Source organism: Typopeltis vanoorti, chromosome 3, assembly GCF_054136105.1.
Source record: "Typopeltis vanoorti isolate ZY-2024b chromosome 3, IOZ_Tvanoo_1.0, whole genome shotgun sequence".
In the NCBI taxonomy this organism is placed as follows: domain Eukaryota; kingdom Metazoa; phylum Arthropoda; class Arachnida; order Uropygi; family Thelyphonidae; genus Typopeltis; species Typopeltis vanoorti.
In genome coordinates, this window is record NC_143551.1 from 57,446,453 (window position 1) to 57,464,818 (window position 18,366).

Sequence of the window (18,366 nt, forward strand, 5' to 3'; positions counted from 1 at the left end):
GTTTGTGTGTCATCAGTAGTTATTAAGGTCTTGGAGAAATTAGCGAGGGACCATATACAGCTTTGGGAAGATGAGGGTAATGTTATCTGTGAGAGTCAACATGGATTTGTTAAGGGGCACTCTTGTTTTAGTAATATGATTGCCTTTTATAATAAAGTGACAAGAGCAGTTGATGAAGGAAAGGCATATACTGCCATTTTTTTTGGATTTTGCAAAGGCATTTGACAGGGTGCCACATGATACGCTGATACTTAAGTTGCAGCACATGGGTTTAGATGTCAGGTTAGTCAACTGGATTCAGGATTGGCTGTATGATAAGTATCAGAGAGTTGTGTATGGTGGGGCAATATCAAGTAGGCAGAAGTTTACAAGTGGGGTTCCACAGGGTTCAGTACTGGGACCTGTATTGTTTAACCTTTATATCAATTACATTGTCAATGGATTGCAAGGGGATATTCAGTTGTTTGCAGATGATGTGAAGCTGGGAAGGGTTATTAGTAATAGTGCAGATGTGGCAGCCCTGCTAAAGGATTTGTATAAACTAGACAGATGGCAAATGAATGGGGTGTTGGTTTAATGCAGCAAAATGTAAAGTCTTGAAGTTTGGGATACATCGATGGGAGGCTGCATACTCGATTGTAGGAGCTGTACTGGAGGAAGTAGGGGGAGACAAGATCTACGGGTGATGACTGATAGAAAACTGAAATTCAGGGAGCATATTGCAAAGGTGGTGAAGGTAACCAGAGTATTGTTGCAATACTGAGAAGGATGCTGACCTGCAGAGATAAGAGTTATCATTCTGTTATATAAGACCAGATCATCATCAGATCAAACTTAGATTATTGTTCTCAGATTTGGTCCAAAGGATTTGAAGGGGATAAATTAACTGTGGAAAGGGTACAAAGGTGGATAACGAAGATGGTTTCAGAATGTAGAATGTTGGTTATGAGGATCAGCTTAGGGAATGTGGACTGCAGTTTGGTGCAGAGAAGGATAGCTGATATGATCAAGACTTTTAAACTGTTGAGAAGCAGTTACAGGGTGGACATTGGGGAGTTCTTTCACTTGGTGGAACAGCGGGAAGGAGCAATGACAAGGGGCCTCCCTGTAAGTTACGAAAGGAAGCTCTGAGCAGGAAGGTGAGGAGTGGTTTCTTTACATGGAGGGTGGTTAAAACGTGGAATGCATTGCCTGATAGAGTGTGAGTGCAAGAACAGTCAATGAGTTCAAGGAGTGGTATGATAGGCTTTGTGTTTCCTAGGAAGGACCTCCAAGGATGAGTCTTTGACTCCATGGAGGCCTGAATAATAATAATATTATTATTATTAAATAAAGGTAATATAGTGATCCTGCAGGATCATTTGAATAAGCTGTCAGTGTGGTTAAAGCATAAGTTTCTCTTTTAATGTGGCTAAATGTACAGTTATTCACTTTGGATTGAAAACATTTCAGTCTGTGTGTGTTCTATTGATGGGGTTTCATTGCTGGAAATTGACAAGGCCAGGAATTGAGGTGTTGTGGTTGATAGGGAACTGAAGTTTAGAGGTTATAATGCAGAAATTTATAATGCAAAACAGTTCAGAAGATCACCCTCAAAAATACATTGCCTAGTATAGACAAAAATGCCACCCCATTTGGACTATTGTGCTAAGTTTTGGTAGCCTGGGTTTCTTGGATATGGAAGTGGTTGAGAGGATTCAGATGTGGGTGACAAAGATGGTTTCGGGGCTGTGGAATGTTTCATATGAAGAGAGAGAGAAAGACAAGATTTGTGGGTTACAAAAATTGGTAGACAGAAGGAAGAGAGGTGAAATGATAGAAACATTCAAGTTATTGAAAAGGTTTTATAGAATGGAAGTGGAAGAAATTATTCACTATATGAAAGGTGAGGATAGAACAAGAGTTCATCATTGGAAGTTGAATAAACCTTTAGTTAGTAAGAATGTGAGGTCTATATTTTTGCTATCAGGATTACGAATGAGTGGAATGGGTTGCTTGTGGTTGTTGTTAGTTCTTCATCAGTGAATCATTTTAAGGAGAGGTATGATAGATACTTTTTTTTCTTATTCGTGTTGGGGGTCACCCCCTTCCCCAACCGGCTCTAGACTTTGGTGAAACAGCAGGTCTGATTAAGTCCTCCTAATGAGGGACTAAGTATGTATTTTATGACTGCAGATCGATATGTATTCACGGACCGGTTTGCCTGTTCCGAGGGACAAAAAACTTGCGTTTCCAGGTGAAAAAATCCTCTGCTTCCGTATAAGACCAGCTAACTCACCTTTAGTCAAAAGAGACCAGATAAAGGTTCCTCAAGCAATGGAGCTACAGAGGCTTGTGATAAATACTGTGTAAATACTGGTCAGCTTCTGCCTCCCATGATGAAATTCTGACTGGATTGTAGATGGTATGATAGGTGCATTGTGAACTATGCTGTGGGCCTCTGCGATGTATCTTTTGCCTCTATGGAGATAACAATAATAGTAAACAATTGAATGTGTTAAATTTTAAGTGCTTAGGAACTCAGATTTAACTACTCATAATGAAGCAAATGAAAAAAAAAAAAAAATCTGTTCAAACAGAACAGTACAGAATAATAGGAATTTAAATATTGTAATTAAGATAAGTAATAAATTACCTTATGACACATCGCTTTATGATGCTTTTCAGGTATGACTGGTGTCCATTTATACAACGCTGCATTCACTCATAGGATTGTTTTAGCAAAATGATGCTCCTTTGAAACAAACTGATGCGTACTACTCAACTCAGTTTATTTGCATTGTTGTTCTCTACATATCTTTGTGTTTTGGTGATTCACTGGGAATTATAAACTGTTTATAACTATTATTTTATTTTATTGTTGTTAATAATAAGAATACCAACTCATCAGATAAAATTCAAAATAAGAGTGCTGTTGCTTCAACTAAAAAGAAGACATGTAAACCTATTACATTACATACTAAGATTCAGTGGCGGCTCTTGGTTTGAAATCATGGGGTGCTGCAACTTTCTAAATATACATACACACTGTAAATACAGTGTATACGTTTTTGGATAAAATATCAAAATTATGGTAGTTTTTTTTTAAAAAATTAAACATGAAAAAATATTCTTTATTATCAATAAAATTATACAGTTTAGTATAATTCAAAATTACTTAAAAATAAAATCCATTCAAATAATTGTAATTATAGGAATGGATTTACAATATTTGGACATTACAATTAAATCCTTTAATTGTAATGACCAAATATTTAAAGAGACAGAGTAAACACGATAAGCACTACGAACACTCTACTACTGGTACAAACTGCATATAAACAAGTGGAACTGCACGACAGACAGTGCCGCATTACACTAATAGCTCGCATCTCACTATGACGTGCATATGCTTGCGCTCGTAGCAATATGACACCGTGATAAACACAGTGCTGCTAGTCCTTCTCCCTCCTAAGTGCTGCAAGATGGATTTTTATTATTTTTTATACAAAATAAGAGAATTGTATAGGATTGTTGATGATAAAATTAAATATTACAAACAAATATAAATAACTTAATAAATATATTTATATGTGGAGAAAAATTGGGAGTGCTGCAGTTTCGCAGTGCTTATGTACGAGCCAGCCCTGCTAAGATTATCATTATTAAATTTAGTAACAATGATGTATCCAACGCAGAAATACGCCGCGGGCTGAACTTACCTCACACTAGTTTCAGTTATTAAAAACAAAGATAAAGTTCTAAGTGAAGTGAAGTGAAAGGTGCTACTAGCCAATGCTAGTTATCCGTAAACGTGACAATTTTGTTGTCGAAATGGAAAAACTTAATGGTATAGATTGATTACAGACTAGTATTCGTTTTCTTTTAAGCCAAACTATTAAAATAACTTTTTGGTTACAAAAAATTTATTTGAATTTTTCGCTTCGTATTTGGCATTAATAAATGTTTTAATTCTATGATTTACGGACAGTTATGACCGTTTACCACCCGCGATGAGTCTTTGGCCCATGGAGATAGCCGTTTATAATAATAATAATAATAATAATAATAATTTTTTTTTTGACAATGACAACGCTTATTATCGTACAGAATACTTACACACACAATGAAGCATATTACATTTTTCTGTACAGTACTAGATTCAGTACAAAATGCAGAGTATGTAATTTTTTATAAATATAATTTTTTAAACTAGCTAAATATTTATTCATCGTATTTACATATGGATTGGCACGAATGTGCACGCAATTCATATACAATTCAATAATAATAATAATAATAATAATGGAATAATTTTATATAAATATACATAATTTTTCTGTATTTTGTCATTTGTATGTTTATTTCAATCTTTTTTATGCATTCTGTATTTAATACATATAATTAAAAAATACCTATAAAAAACATATAATTTAATATGTTATTATTATAGTAATAAGTCTATCAAAGTTTGTTGGTATACATCGTATCCACACATATATATACTATTAAAAACATTATTATTACATTTTTTATCACAACAAAAATTTGGTATACAAGTTACTGAGTACATTCGTTTTTGATGAACTTGTTTGTTTATGTGGTGTTTCTGCTGTCTTCCTCGAAGCTCCTGCAGAGCTTATCTGAGGAAGATAATAGATGGCGGTGGTTTTGTGATTTTGTTTCAGTACCCATTGCGAGCCAGGTATAGGTAAAAAAAAATATCAGTTAACACCTTTTTGTTCCTGTATATAAGGAGTAGGCGAGGCCGTTTAGCCCTATCTAACTTTTGGAGACTGAGTGGGCAGTTCAGTCTCCACTGGTAGCCAATCAGAGATAGCTGGCCCAAGGCTATCACTAATTAATCGGTACACAGTGAAGAAGGCGGCTAGCAAGTGCCGCCATCTCGTGGTGCCTGACCCTAACAATATTTTTAATGTCCGAAAATACTGTGGGCTCGACGGCCGATTTTCTTGAGTTTACAGCACGAAAAACCCGAGTTTCCGGGAGAAAAAACGCGCTAGCCCATGCCAGAGATAGACTAACTCGGGAACTGGTTGAGAAAAGGCTTAGAAAAAGTTCCTCTTGTCGGCGACTAGATTCGAACGCCTTTCGTCGTGCGGTCAAACGCCATAGACTTCTACTGAGCTACACAGCTCCCAGGAATAGATTTAACTATTTATATGTAAGTGCTTGAAAACATACAACTGTGTATATACGTGGGTGGTCTGAAAAGTTCTCAGCCTAACAATGAAAAAAAAAACCAATTTATAATTTCAATTATTTTTATTTTTCAACATAATCTCTCTTAAGACATACATTTATTCCAGCAGTTCTCCAGTGCCATTATCCGGTTTCCTGTAGTGGTTCTCAGTAAGATCTGCAAAATACTCCTCTACAGCTGCAATCACCTCTTGATTCGAAGAAAAACGCTCACCTGCTAGAAAGAGTTTTAGTTTTGGGAAGAAATAGAAGTCAGAGGGAGCCAAATCTGGGGACAGGGTGGATGTGCCAACAATTCATGGTGCCTACCCCTTAATTTTGCAATTGCCAAAACACCTTTGTGGGCTGGTGCATTGTTCTGATGAAAGATGACGTTTTCTTCTGCAAACCGGGTCTTTTCTCACGAAATTTTTCGTCTAGTCTGGTTAAAAGATCGGAATAATATTCCCCAGTTATTGTGTTACCTTTTTCAAGATAATTAATAAACAAAATGCCTTTAGCATCCCAAAACACCGATGCCATGACCTTGTCTTCTTTGGTGCTGAACAACTGGCTTCAATCCACTGTTTTGACTGCTGTTTGGATTCTGTTGTGTAATGGTGAATCCAAGTCTCATCGATAGTAATAAATTAATGCACAAAATCAGTTTTATTCTTGTTAAAACACTCCAAGCACTGTTCAGAGATTTTCATGCGAGTGCGTTTTTGATCAGCATGGCACCCATCTTGTGTAAAGCTTTTTCATTTGCAATTCATACAAAATATATCCTACACTTTCTCTTGAAATGCCTATAGTCTCAGCAATTTCACGCACTTTGATTCGCCAGTCATCCAATACCATATCATGCACTGATCAATGATTTCTGGTGTTGTTAACTTTTTGGATGTCCTTCACGTGGATTTCTTCAAGGCTGGTTCGGCAGCCCATTTCTTAATTGTTTAAAATGACTCAATTTTATCCATTTCAAAGGACACAGACAACACTTTTGTTTCAGGCAGTTGTATAAAACAAACTACTTGATATAATAATGACTTGCAGTTTTACATGGATGCTTATGACAGATGTACCAATTTAGGGAAAAAAATCTTGCCAATAGTGTTGCCATTTATGGTTGAGGCTAAAAACTTTTCTGACCACCCATGTGTGTGTGTGTGTGTGTATATATATATATATATACACACACACCATTAAATAAATGATATATATACACACCATTAAATAAATAATAAGCTAACCTTTTTATTCCCTTGTAGGGAGTAGGTGAGGCCTTTAAACCCTATCAAGCTTATATATATATAGAGTAATCCCTCGATTAGTGCGTGATTTTTTTTCGATACCCAAATTTCATTAGTGCGCCTATATCTTAAAAATAAATGTTACAGATTTAAAAATTTTCTATTTATACATTTTTATGGCTAACTATTTTAAAAAATCACTCACCATAATCAGAATGAAATAATTTAGTTACCGGTTTAAAACATTTTATAAAGTTATTTTTAATAGCATACTACACTACTTCCATTTACACTATGTACAGGACTGCCACATAGTATTTTTCTTGTGTGTGTGATTAATGTTCGGCGCCTTTCCAAAAAAATTTTTTTTTTCAATAAAACGAACAGGAAATGAAAAAAAAAATGAAACCCGCATTACAGTATAATGTTACCTACGGATTAGTCCTGCTTATACAAATTTTTTCAAGTTATATAAATTTTCAAAATTATATAAAATAGTAATATAAAGCTAAGAGATTTATTCAAATATTCTTTACATTAATTTTGCTAAAAGGGACTCGTCTGGCTTTCATTTTAGCGAAATCCTGTCGCAGTACATCAATGTTGATAGCCTGAGCAATATCATTTTTTATTGAAATTAGTGCCAAACCATTTAGTTTTTCTCGACTCATGCCTTGATAGCAGGTAGTTCTTTATTAAGCAAAGTGAAATATCCTACCTTTATGTCTTTTATACAAAACAAGATTTCTTTTATACCAACAATTTTTCAATATAACTTGTTGGAAATGTTACAGAATACTAGCCTACTTAGTTCTCTCAGGAAGATTCAACGAAAATAGATAAGAGAATTTTACAAGAATGTTTCGCATTGGACTCGAGAGTTCGCCGATTATTTTGTATCGCTGACGCCGCCCTAACAGCTTGCTAACATAACAGGCTCGAATGTCGAGAAGAATGAGTTATCAGTAGTAAGCCGACTTTTAAGGCCGGACCATATGCATCCAATCTGATTAAAATTAGGATACGGAACTCAACAATTAATCATAAGTTGATTTATGATGCATCAAAAAATAAAGAAGAACTATTTTAGGTATATTTTAATCAAAAATTACAGTGATATCATCGGGTTCAGAATACAGTTTCAGAATTTATTTGTTCGTTTCCGGCAAGATCTGAAGGGACCCGAATGGAAGACGACGTACATTCATAATTATATGTACCATTCGTTGTTCGTTTAAACTCTTATCTCATATTTTTTGACATCATTTAGGCGCCTTTTCTTCTGCGGCGCCTGTGTATATTTCACACTTCGCACACGCCACCAGCCGGACCTGACTATGTATACTATGTTTAAAATTTTTACCGCCAAAATATATGTCGTCTGCTATAGTACGCCCACAGATTCGAGACACTTCTGCGCATGTCACAAAAAGGAGAATCCATTCCAATAATAGGGTAATCAATCCGTCTTCTGGGTTGAGTTGTTTATTATTACACGTCGCAAAATTAACTTCTTTTTTTATGATCATTGTAGTTTTTAAAGTGGTAACTATTTTGCTTGTATAACCGTTGGAAAATTTTATCTATAAAGCACGTGATTTCGCATATTGGCGACCAATTCGTACGTCCTTCATTTCTTTCACCCCTTCAATCATAACGTCCAAGAGTTGATTAAATCTCATTCTGAAGAATTGAATGATTCCGACCTGCTAAATTTAGATGCACAGCGGGAAGATCCCGAAGAATATGAAGAAAATTTAACCACTGATAATCAGCCAAAAGAGATTTCACAGAAACAATTTGAAAATACTTTTCGTACAATCGAAGTTTTTAAGCAGCAGTGCTTAGAGAGACTGACCCTGGGGAAGAGAGAACCAGTAAAATTTGCAGAGGCAATAGGGCCATACCGTCAGTTGTATGGGAAAAAAAAAAAAAAAAAAAAAAGAAATAGAACCCGCCAAACCAAACTACGTTAGCTCAATTCTTTGTTAAGAAGCAGAATAATAAATTTATATTTTGAATATGTTTTATTGTCTTTCAGCTTCATGACATACTTTAATTCTTTTATAAAAAAAAATTAAGGTTCAAGAAAGAAATCTGAGGAAGGAACGAATTATACTTTTTCCCATAGGTTATTGTATTCGATTAGTGCGTTTACGATTAATGCTCCTGTTTTAAAGAACGCATTAGGCTCACTCAGTGGCGCACCCAGAGGGGGGTGATAAGGGGCCTGGGCACCCCCAAAAGAAAAGGAAAAAACTAGAAAAATTTCCAAAAATCTTTTCCTAATTAAAATTCAATTTTTTTATTTATGTTGTGTCGTGTCTTCTATTTCTATACTACTTATGAATTAGCGATCACTGTAGATGCTCAGTCATAGGTCGTATGCGATGCGTAGTGTGTATTCGCAAATCATCTACTCAACTCGGCCTCCCCCCCCCCCCCAAGGTTAAATCCTGAGCGCTCGGCCCCCTCCAAGATTAAATCCTGAGTGCGCCACTGGGCTCACTAATCGAGGGATTGCTGTACTTGCATGTATGTGTGTGTATATATATATATATATATGCATTTCTTTTCAGTTATCATCTAAAGGCGAGTTCACGCAACCAACGGTTTAACCGTTTTTGAAGGGTGGAGGTTGGATTCAGATTTGACGTGTTTGTGTCCCCTTGTATTGGTTTATAGTGGTGAATTCGTTATAGTTTTGTGTGGCTGTGTAAGCGCCTCCATAACGCAATTGGAAGAACGACAGTAGGCCTCTTGCAATCGAAGAATACGTTGGCTCTTCGATTGCAAGAGGCCTAAGATCGATTCTCGTCGTGACAGGAGGAATCTTTATGTCGATTTTTTTCAATTGAATGTGAGTTAGACGATCTCATATGGAGATTGCAGGGGTTTTTTCATCCCTCATACAGACAAATCGGCCCCCAGAACACACGCAATTTACAGACAAAAATACTAGTGGTGGTGATAGGCAGTAGATGGCGTTGATGTAGATGATGATGGTAGTAGAGGTTTGGTGGAGAGTTGTAGAGTAGGTATTCTCCCTCTTCGGACTCCTTGGAGGTGTCACGAAATAATAAAATAAGTAATAATAATAGTAATAATTTCCCTCTAATTTTCAGTCTCGCTATAATGTTTATATAGCACCTATTTTAGCTCTCTGTAGGTCCTAAGGTTTCTCTCTTCGAATGACAATTTCGAAGAGAGAAACTTCGAATGATCATGTCAGACAATCAACTTGTGTTGTATCATCGTTGGTAATCAAGAAAGTCTGCTGCAGAGACGAAATGTAACATTTTCAAGTCATTTCACTCCTCCAATAAGCGAGGGATTAGACTGAACACAAGATGATGAAATTTGCCTGTCTAAGAAACATTCATGCAGCCACTGGAATTTGACCTGCTGCTTGTTGTTTTGGAAACTGAGACGCTAGATGCTAGGCCAAGCGGACTGGAAAATTTGGTTCTGTTGTATCGGAATCATAGAAAAAACCATTTGCATTTCCCCTTTTCCTAATTCTTGCATTGGTGATATCTGTAAATGTTCTTGCTCCATTCCAGACTCATAACATTCGATATCTCCGTTTTGTTTTGTTTTTTCTACCAGAACACTTTTGTCCACGCGCTGGATACTAAAGAGTCGTTTGGTCCTAATAGGATTTCTCTGATTGTTATGAAGTTGTGTGTTTGGATTGATCCCCCTTCCTCCTGTGTTGCATTTTTATACTCTGGAGGCTTTTTCAGTGGTATTTATCCTGCTGTTCAAAAATTAGCTCATATTCTCTGTAGGTCTCCAAAGACGAACTTAGCTATCTATTTTACAGAAAACAAACGTACACAAAAGGTGCCTCCATGAAATGTCCATCTGCCATCCGCCTTAAAAAAACTGGAGAAATAAGACCTGAATCCTTATTCGTTCAGAAAATTGATGATAACAAAATAATAATCGTTGAGAACATCCTATATAAACAGATATACAGAAAAATCAGGAACATATCGCTCTCTTACATATATTCCATCAAGGACGTGTCTGAGATATTGCGTCGCAATACATAAAAGTGCCCCCCCCCCCCAGATAAATAAGGTTTTAAGTCTTTCTCATCTAAACCACCTCCCATTTCACTGATAAAAAAAGTCCGAAGTACAAAATCAGTTGTTCATGTGGAATTAGCTATGTCGGACAAACAGCTTCGTCAGAATATATCAAGGATATAGGGGAAATATAAATCAGGACTAGCTGCAAATTCTAAAGAAAATCACGTACTATGGCACCATATATATATATATATATATATATATATATATATATATATATATATATATATATATATATATATATATATACAGGGTGTTCGGGATAAATTTGACATATTTATAATTAATTATATTTTTCCGTAAGTTACATGTATTAACACACACTTCTCTTCATTTAAAAGTTTGGACCCTTCTTCGTTCATATACAAGATGTCAGAAAGGATGGATAGCTGGAACCCACCTGAATCATGGAAGAGAATAACTTGTATCATGATGATTCGTGCCCGCCATCAAAATAAGGATATTACGACTGCTGCCCAATGCTCCCTGAATACAGTAAAAACAATCAGGCATGAACTAGAGACTTGCAATGGTGACTACGAGGATGTAGCAAGAAGAAAGATCCCTAGCAGACGATCTGATTGCGTTCGTACAGCAGAATTCCTCGCAAATCTGCAGGAACAGGTGTTGAAGAACCCTGGCATTGGAATTCGGGCTTTGTTCGTGGAGTTGCTAACTGTAGTCAAGCCCTGGATAACAAGGGTAGCCAATGGTAGGCCGTATGTATGGCAGCAGGATTCGGCCCCTTGCCACACCTCTGGGAAAAGTCAAAAATGGTTGTCTGAAAATTTCTACGACTTCACCAGTCCAAATGTTTGGCCACCAAACTCCCCAGACCTTAACCCCATGGATTATTTTGTATGTGGCGCAGTTGAAAAAGACACCAATCGCACTTCCAGTAATACAAAAGCCCAGTTAATGGATAAAATTAAAACAGTTTTTGCGGCCCTTCCCAGGGAGACTGTAGCATCAGCTTGTTCGAGGTTCCGAAGCAGAATTGAAGCTGTGATCGATGCTAATGGTGGTTATTTTGAGTAAATCTTGTTGATAGTATTGTAATTAACTCTGCCTGTAATGTTTTTTTTGTCAATTCATTAAATTTAATAGATACAAAGAAGATTTTCTTTTTCCTTACGAAACTGTCAAATTTATCCCGAACACCCTGTATATATATATCCTAATCAGTACAAGAAACAAAATAACATCCTATCTCAGGCAGGGGCGCGCCTGTGTGCAAAATTTTAGTTAGCGCTCCCCCCTCCAATAAAAAAATCACTTTAAAAAAAACGTTTTTTTTAAAGTATTTCCTCCTCTTTGGCGCCTTTACTAACCTGGCACCTGTGTGCGTGGCACATATTGCACATATGGCCGGCGCGCCCCTGATCTCAGGTTTAATCGTCTTTCAGCCAAATCTAGCGCAAGAACATCTTGAGCATTCTACTCATTATATCGCTAGTCATCATAGCATGTAAATACAATGTTTAAAGCGCGCTAGTTTAACGTTTGATTATTTACATCTAAGAGCTTCAAATTTATCATGTAATGTTCATTTGACGATCTCTGTTAAATATATCTGAGCGATCGATGATATTCAACTTGAACCGAAGTATGCTCGAATTTTTGCCGTAATGTTCTTGTAGTTATGTAGTAATAACAGTCAGCGACTCTTGCTGTAGAACTTCGCTCAAGAGTCACTACCGTAATTTTGTTAAATGTAATTAGCCATTAGAAGCAGCGCATAAGCAAGAAACAGTTTTGATATTCCATACCATTATTATTACGTGACGCCTCCAAGGATTCATACTCTAATTCGTTCCTCACATCTAACCGTCTCTCTTACCACTTTAAATTCCAAAGACACAACTGCCATTTACGGCCCATCACCACCACCACCAGAAACAGAAGGTTTCTGGTAAGCAAGACGGTTAGATGTGAGTAACGAATTTGAGTATGAATCCTTGGAGGTGTTACGTAATAATAATGGTGTGGAATATCAAAACTATTTCTTGCTTATGCACTGCTTCTAATGGCTAATTACATTTAACAAAATTATGGTTTTGTTAAATGTGATAACAAATTACAGACATATCTTGTCTGTAATTTGCGTGTGTTCTCTGAAGGCCAATTTGCTGCTACGCGGGATGAAATTTTTTCCTCCCTAGTTTCCGGGAGAAAAAAATCCCTGCTACATCTGCATTAGATCGACTATCTCAACTTCAAGTTGAAAAGCCGACAGAAAGATTCACAGGTGCTTCATTACCGCCTTTGCGTGTTTTATACTTAGTATATTTACTTGGATGCGAAACGCCCATTGAAATGGAAATAACATTTAGATACTATTCAGAAAACGGGGATAAGAAACACAAAATGATATATTTTATTCATTTTCCCATTTGGGCGACTAATCGCAGGAAATATGATGCACAAAAACTTTAATTTCGTCCGTTTTCTTGATTATGAAATTATTTTTCTACTATTTTCAGATAATTTTTCTTTCGATTTATATTTCTCCCGTCTTTTCGATTTATTTTAGCATTTTCAAGGATTATGTTTTAAGTCTCTTAATTTTCTTCATTTCTTTCATGTTTTCAGTTAGAATCCATTATCACTCACAATAGTGAAAGGATCACAGGAATTTCGTAGTATTCAAAACTGCTACGAAATTTCATGACAGAGAATTTCGCGGGAATACTCTTTTACGAAATACTTGTTTGCAAGAACATTGCTTCCTTCGACGAAACTCTGTTAATCATAATCTAGTATAATTATTCCAGTTCATCTCTGCTGGCATTTGGATATTCTTTAAACAATTATAAGCTATGATGGTTGACGACAGTCGAAGTTTCTCGTCAAGTGTATTGGTTAACTTATTTCATAGGATAAACTTCTTCAGTATTCTGCAATTGAGCATGTTCTTCTTTTAGTAGCAGAAACTTTCCTTTCACTCTCTTCTGTTCTGAGCCTTCTCTTTCAAGGTTGTGTACCTGTCTCCATTGAGCATGTCATCTAGCATTGTTTTTCCTTACTCTTCCTCTGGGTGTTTTTCCGTCTAGTTTTCCTTCGATGGCATCTCTGATGATTGCATTCCCTCTCAGAATATGTCCGATCCAGTTTCCTTTGCTTCTTTTTATCCTCCTTAACAGACTTCTTTCTTCTTCTTCTTCTACTCTTTTTAAGACCTGTTCATTAGTTATTTTATCTGTCCCATTTGATTTTTTCCATCCTTCTCCAAATCCAATATATTAGGATGAACTAATATACTATATTTAAGGATTCAGCAGTTTCTTTTTTTTTATTATGTTCAAAATTTTGCGACAACATGAAAACTATTGAAGGTTAGAGTATCGCTTGGTAAACAATGACACCAAAACTCAGTGCTTTGGAGTGTTCGTACAATGTTAATTTTGATTTTAAAAATAAAGTGCTTCATAATCGACTTTATCAATTATAGAATAATATTCAGAAACTGGAGGTAGCTATCTTGCGAAAAAAAATAGAAAAAACAGTACTCTTTAGGACGATCGGCTCGTTTTACGAGTGGTACTATGAGAGGCACCACTCCTCTTGCGCACTTTATTAGGAACACCTCCCCATTTAGGAAAGTGGAGAATTGGGCCTAATACAGTGTTTATGCATGCACGAAGGGTTTTATTTTTTAAAGTATAGTACATTCGTACCGTGGGTGAACTAAGCTTTTTTTCCCCCTACAGAGACCAAATATAAAACCTTTTTCAAGACACTCAGGCCTCCAATAAGCGGGAAGATGGTCTCTCACCTGGCGATGAAATTCATCTACCACATAAAGAAAATTACAAACATCCATGTCTGCTGCCGGGAGGGAGCTCTTGGTTGGAGAGCGAATACGCTCAGCCAACCAGGCCGCGAGATGCATGTTTTATCTGTGTTTCAGTTTTCTTGATGATAGTGTCATCCGTTCTTTATAATTCAGATATGTTTTTAATCTACTTCTTGACAGTTTAGGGAAAACCTTCGATCAGTAACGTAAGTAAACACTTCCTGATCCATGGGTTACATTTCTTTATTAGTACTTGGACGACTTGTCTAACTCAAGTGGAAGTGGGACATGCATCTTCTGCACTAGGCTGCCTAAAAGACTTATAGTTCAAGTCTAGTCGCTGACTGGAGGAACTTTTTTCTAAGCTTTCTTCGACCGGTTCCCGAGTTAGTCGATCTCTGGCCCGGACGAGCAGATTTTTTTTCTCCCCAAAACCCGGGTTTTACTTCCCGTAAACCCAAGAACATCGACCGTAGAACCCACATTATTTCAGACAGTAACGTATTCTGTTAGGGTTAGGTACCGACATATGGCAGCACTTGTTTGCCCGTCTCTTCATCGGTGTGCGGCTATAATTAGTGATAGACATAGGCTAGCTATCTCTGATTGGCTACCGGTGGAGTTGAATTGCCCACTTAGTCTCTAAAAGCTAGATAGGGTTTAAATGCCTCGCCTACTCCCTGTAAGAGAATAAAAGGCGTCGTTAGCTAATTATTAGTAATTCCCTTAAATAATGGTACTTGTATTCAGTATGTACTTGTTCCTATAGGCCATTCCAAGTGAAATTATTAGGAACTTAAGTTGCATTATTTCTGATTTTGAACAATTCGAGTTTTATCGCCTGTAAGAGAATAAAAGGCGTCGTTAGCTAATTATTAGTAATTCCCTTAAATAATGGTACTTGTATTCAGTATATACTTGTTCCTATAGGCCATTCCAAGTGAAATTATTAGGAACTTAAGTTGCATTATTTCTGATTTTGAACAATTCGAGTTTTATCGCCCTATCCGTTAGACGGAAGAAAATATTTTAAAGATATTTAAAGATATAATTAATTAGCGAGGCCTTTTTTCAGTACATTCAGAGAATTTTCAGTTTCTGAGAATTTTGAATTAATTACAGTTTATTTCTGTAATGTCCAATTTCTGATATTTTTACTTATTTGAATTTAATTATTTACATTTTCAGACGAATTCATTTTTTTTAAAAATAGCACCCACCTGCTTTAAGCCAAGTTTTTAAAAATTCAGATTCAAATTTTGAATCTGAAATTCAAAAAGTTGTGGCTAATCAAATAAAAATTTGAAATTTTTATGAGGGATACTCTTGTTAGGTGGCTGTATGAAGAAAAACACAAATTTTGTATTGAATCTTTCAAGATATTTATTATAATCACATATCAAAACAATTTTTAGGACCTCCTTAGTGGTATGAAGTAAGCGCATTACATGCTTGCAAGCCTAGACGTAGTGTTATTATTCACGAACGTACCAGTTGAAGAAGTGATTAAGATCATAGAAAATCTCTATCCACACGACATTGCTCAGCTTTTCTGTCATTGCCTCAAATCGAACTACTTTAAAGTAAATAATATAATGTATGAACAAATTGATGGCTTAGCCATGGGCAGACCCTTGTGACCGCCTTGCACGGATCTGTTCAAGAAAAAACTAGAAGCTGACATCCTATCCAAAATAAATCCGAAACCATTAGTCTGGTGGGGATACGTGGACGATGTCTTCATTATTTGGAAAGACAGAAAATGCCTTGCATGAGTTCCTTCAAAAAATAAATTCTTTCCACCCAAAAATCAAGTTCAAGTTAGAGTTCGAAAATAACAATCAATTACCTTTTCTGGACACACTAATAAAAAAAACAAGAGAATGGACAAATCAAGCTCACAATCTACCGCAAACCTACAGACACTGGACGTTATCTTCACTTTAAATCTACTCACCATCATACACAAAAACTTAGTATTATACATATGCTTAAAAATAGAGCAACAAATATCACCACAGAACAAAAAGATCTGCTTGATGAACTCTCACTCATATCTCAAACTCTAGTCAAAAATGGTTACCCAAAAAATATAATCTGAAAGATTCTCAATAGAAACAACTCACAGCGACAACCTCCAGTCACGCAGTATATATCGTCCATTGTCATACCTTATGCCGGCTCAGTTTCAACGAAAATTGCAAAAATCATGAGGTCTTTCAACATCAGGGTTGCCTTCAAACCTATTCAAACTACATGACACACGTTAAGATCTCCTAAGGACAGCATTGCCTTCTACAAGCACGCATGTGTATATAACATCCTATGTTCCTGTGGACTGATTTATATAGTCCAAACATCGCGAAGCCTAGAAATTCGAAAAAAAGAACATATAGGGGATGTCAACAGCAGCAGAACAGATACCTCACGATTAGCCCATCATTTCTCGATTTCGAACCACTCCATCGATTCAGACAACAGCTCCATGCTGTACATTGAAGAAGATTTCAGCTTTAGAAACTTTAAAGAAGTTGCAGTGGTACTCTGGACAGGAGACAATCTCAACAGAAATCAAGGCATGATGCTAAAAGACATTTGGAAAAGCTTAATAAATTCACTATGTTTAACAGAACTCAACTTCGCGAAAAACTATAAAACGCGATCAACAAACAATGACTAAGACTCCATGCCCTTAATGTTACGCGTCATTTCAATTTTAATTAACTGTTTTTACTTCATTCTTTTTTTTAGCATTTAACGTTAGCGTACCCATTTATTGTCCTGAAGAAACCAGACAGACGTTAGCTGGCGAAACTTGTCGACGATTGTATATATTTATAAAGAACTATGGTCCACTAATAAATCCAAAGAAAAAATTCTCATACATAGACATTAATAGAATTGCATGAAAGATAAAATTTTTGTCATGCTATGTTTATCTTCTGCGTTTGTCTACAAGTCAAGTTCCGATATTTCCTGCCTTTTTTTAACTTCTATGTTTTCATATTTGTCTAATTCTGATTTGTATTATTATTATATTAATAGCTGTTTAGTCATCTGTGGTGCCTCTGCATTTTGTGGGAGGCTTCTGGTTCAGTATGGTTACACTGACAGAAGAAAGACTGTTATATGTTCGATAATCCTGGTCCTCGACTAGAAACGTTTTTCGAGGGGCCTTTTTTCAGCTCTTTCCTTAAGATCGTCTTTGACGTAGGCAAGCATACTTCCCCCCTAGAAACTCCTTTTTTGTTGTTTTTTTTCTGAATCTGAGAACGTTCATAAATATTAGTAGCCATTATTTATTATTATTTCAGACCTCAAGGGAGGCAAGGAATCCTCGAGGGAGCCCAAACATCAGCTGTCATACCTTCCCTTAAATTCATTCACACTAGATACATACACTCACTACCCTTAATGACAAACTATTTCACTCACTCACTGTTCTGTGAGAGAAAGCCTAGCTCTTATCCCATTCTTGATTGCGAACAAACTTAATTTCCATGGATGCTCCCATGTTCTCTCCCACCTTCCATATAACGAAAAATTGCATCAGACAATATCCTATAACACCCATTCAGAAGTTTATAAACCTCTATTATATCATCCCCCACCTCTTCCTCCTGTTAACCAGTGTCTGTATTCCACATACTCGCAATCTATCCTCATAATCTAAATCACATAATCCGGATATGAACTTTGTAACTCTTCTCTGCACCATTTCCACAGCTTTTTTTTATTCCCTTGGAACCCAGGAGACTAAATCTGTGCAAAATAATCCAAGTCTGGTCTTTTCAAGGCCTTAGAAAGAGGCAAAATGACTTCCTTATTCTTACATGTCAAGGTTTCTTCAATATAGCAATTATCCTGTGACTTGTATTTGCAACTTTTGCTATATCACTTTTGTACTTCAAATTTTTCTTCACCATTATGCCGAGATCCTTACTCTCATCAGTTTCTTGTAACATAACCCCACTAATATAATATGCCACTGGAAATCTCATGCCAAAGTGCATAACTCACTTACTAACAACAATGT

At 36.3% G+C, this 18,366-nt stretch overlaps 1 protein-coding gene across 6 annotated transcripts in view; it reads left to right on the plus strand.

Annotated features, from left to right (window-relative positions):
• Nucleotides 1-18,366, plus strand: part of LOC150108172 (uncharacterized) — a 318,721-nt gene that overhangs the window by 164,966 nt on the left and 135,389 nt on the right. Inside the window, exon 18 of one of the 6 annotated variants that reach the window (XM_090390635.1) lies at nt 2,668-3,252. The exons of the other annotated variants lie outside the window; for them this stretch is intronic. Within the exon in view, the coding sequence (XP_090246761.1) occupies nt 2,668-2,710 (43 nt within the window). The 3' untranslated portion in view covers nt 2,711-3,252. Of the gene's footprint in view, nt 1-2,667; nt 3,253-18,366 lie in introns of those variants that run through there. 6 annotated transcript variants of the gene reach the window in all.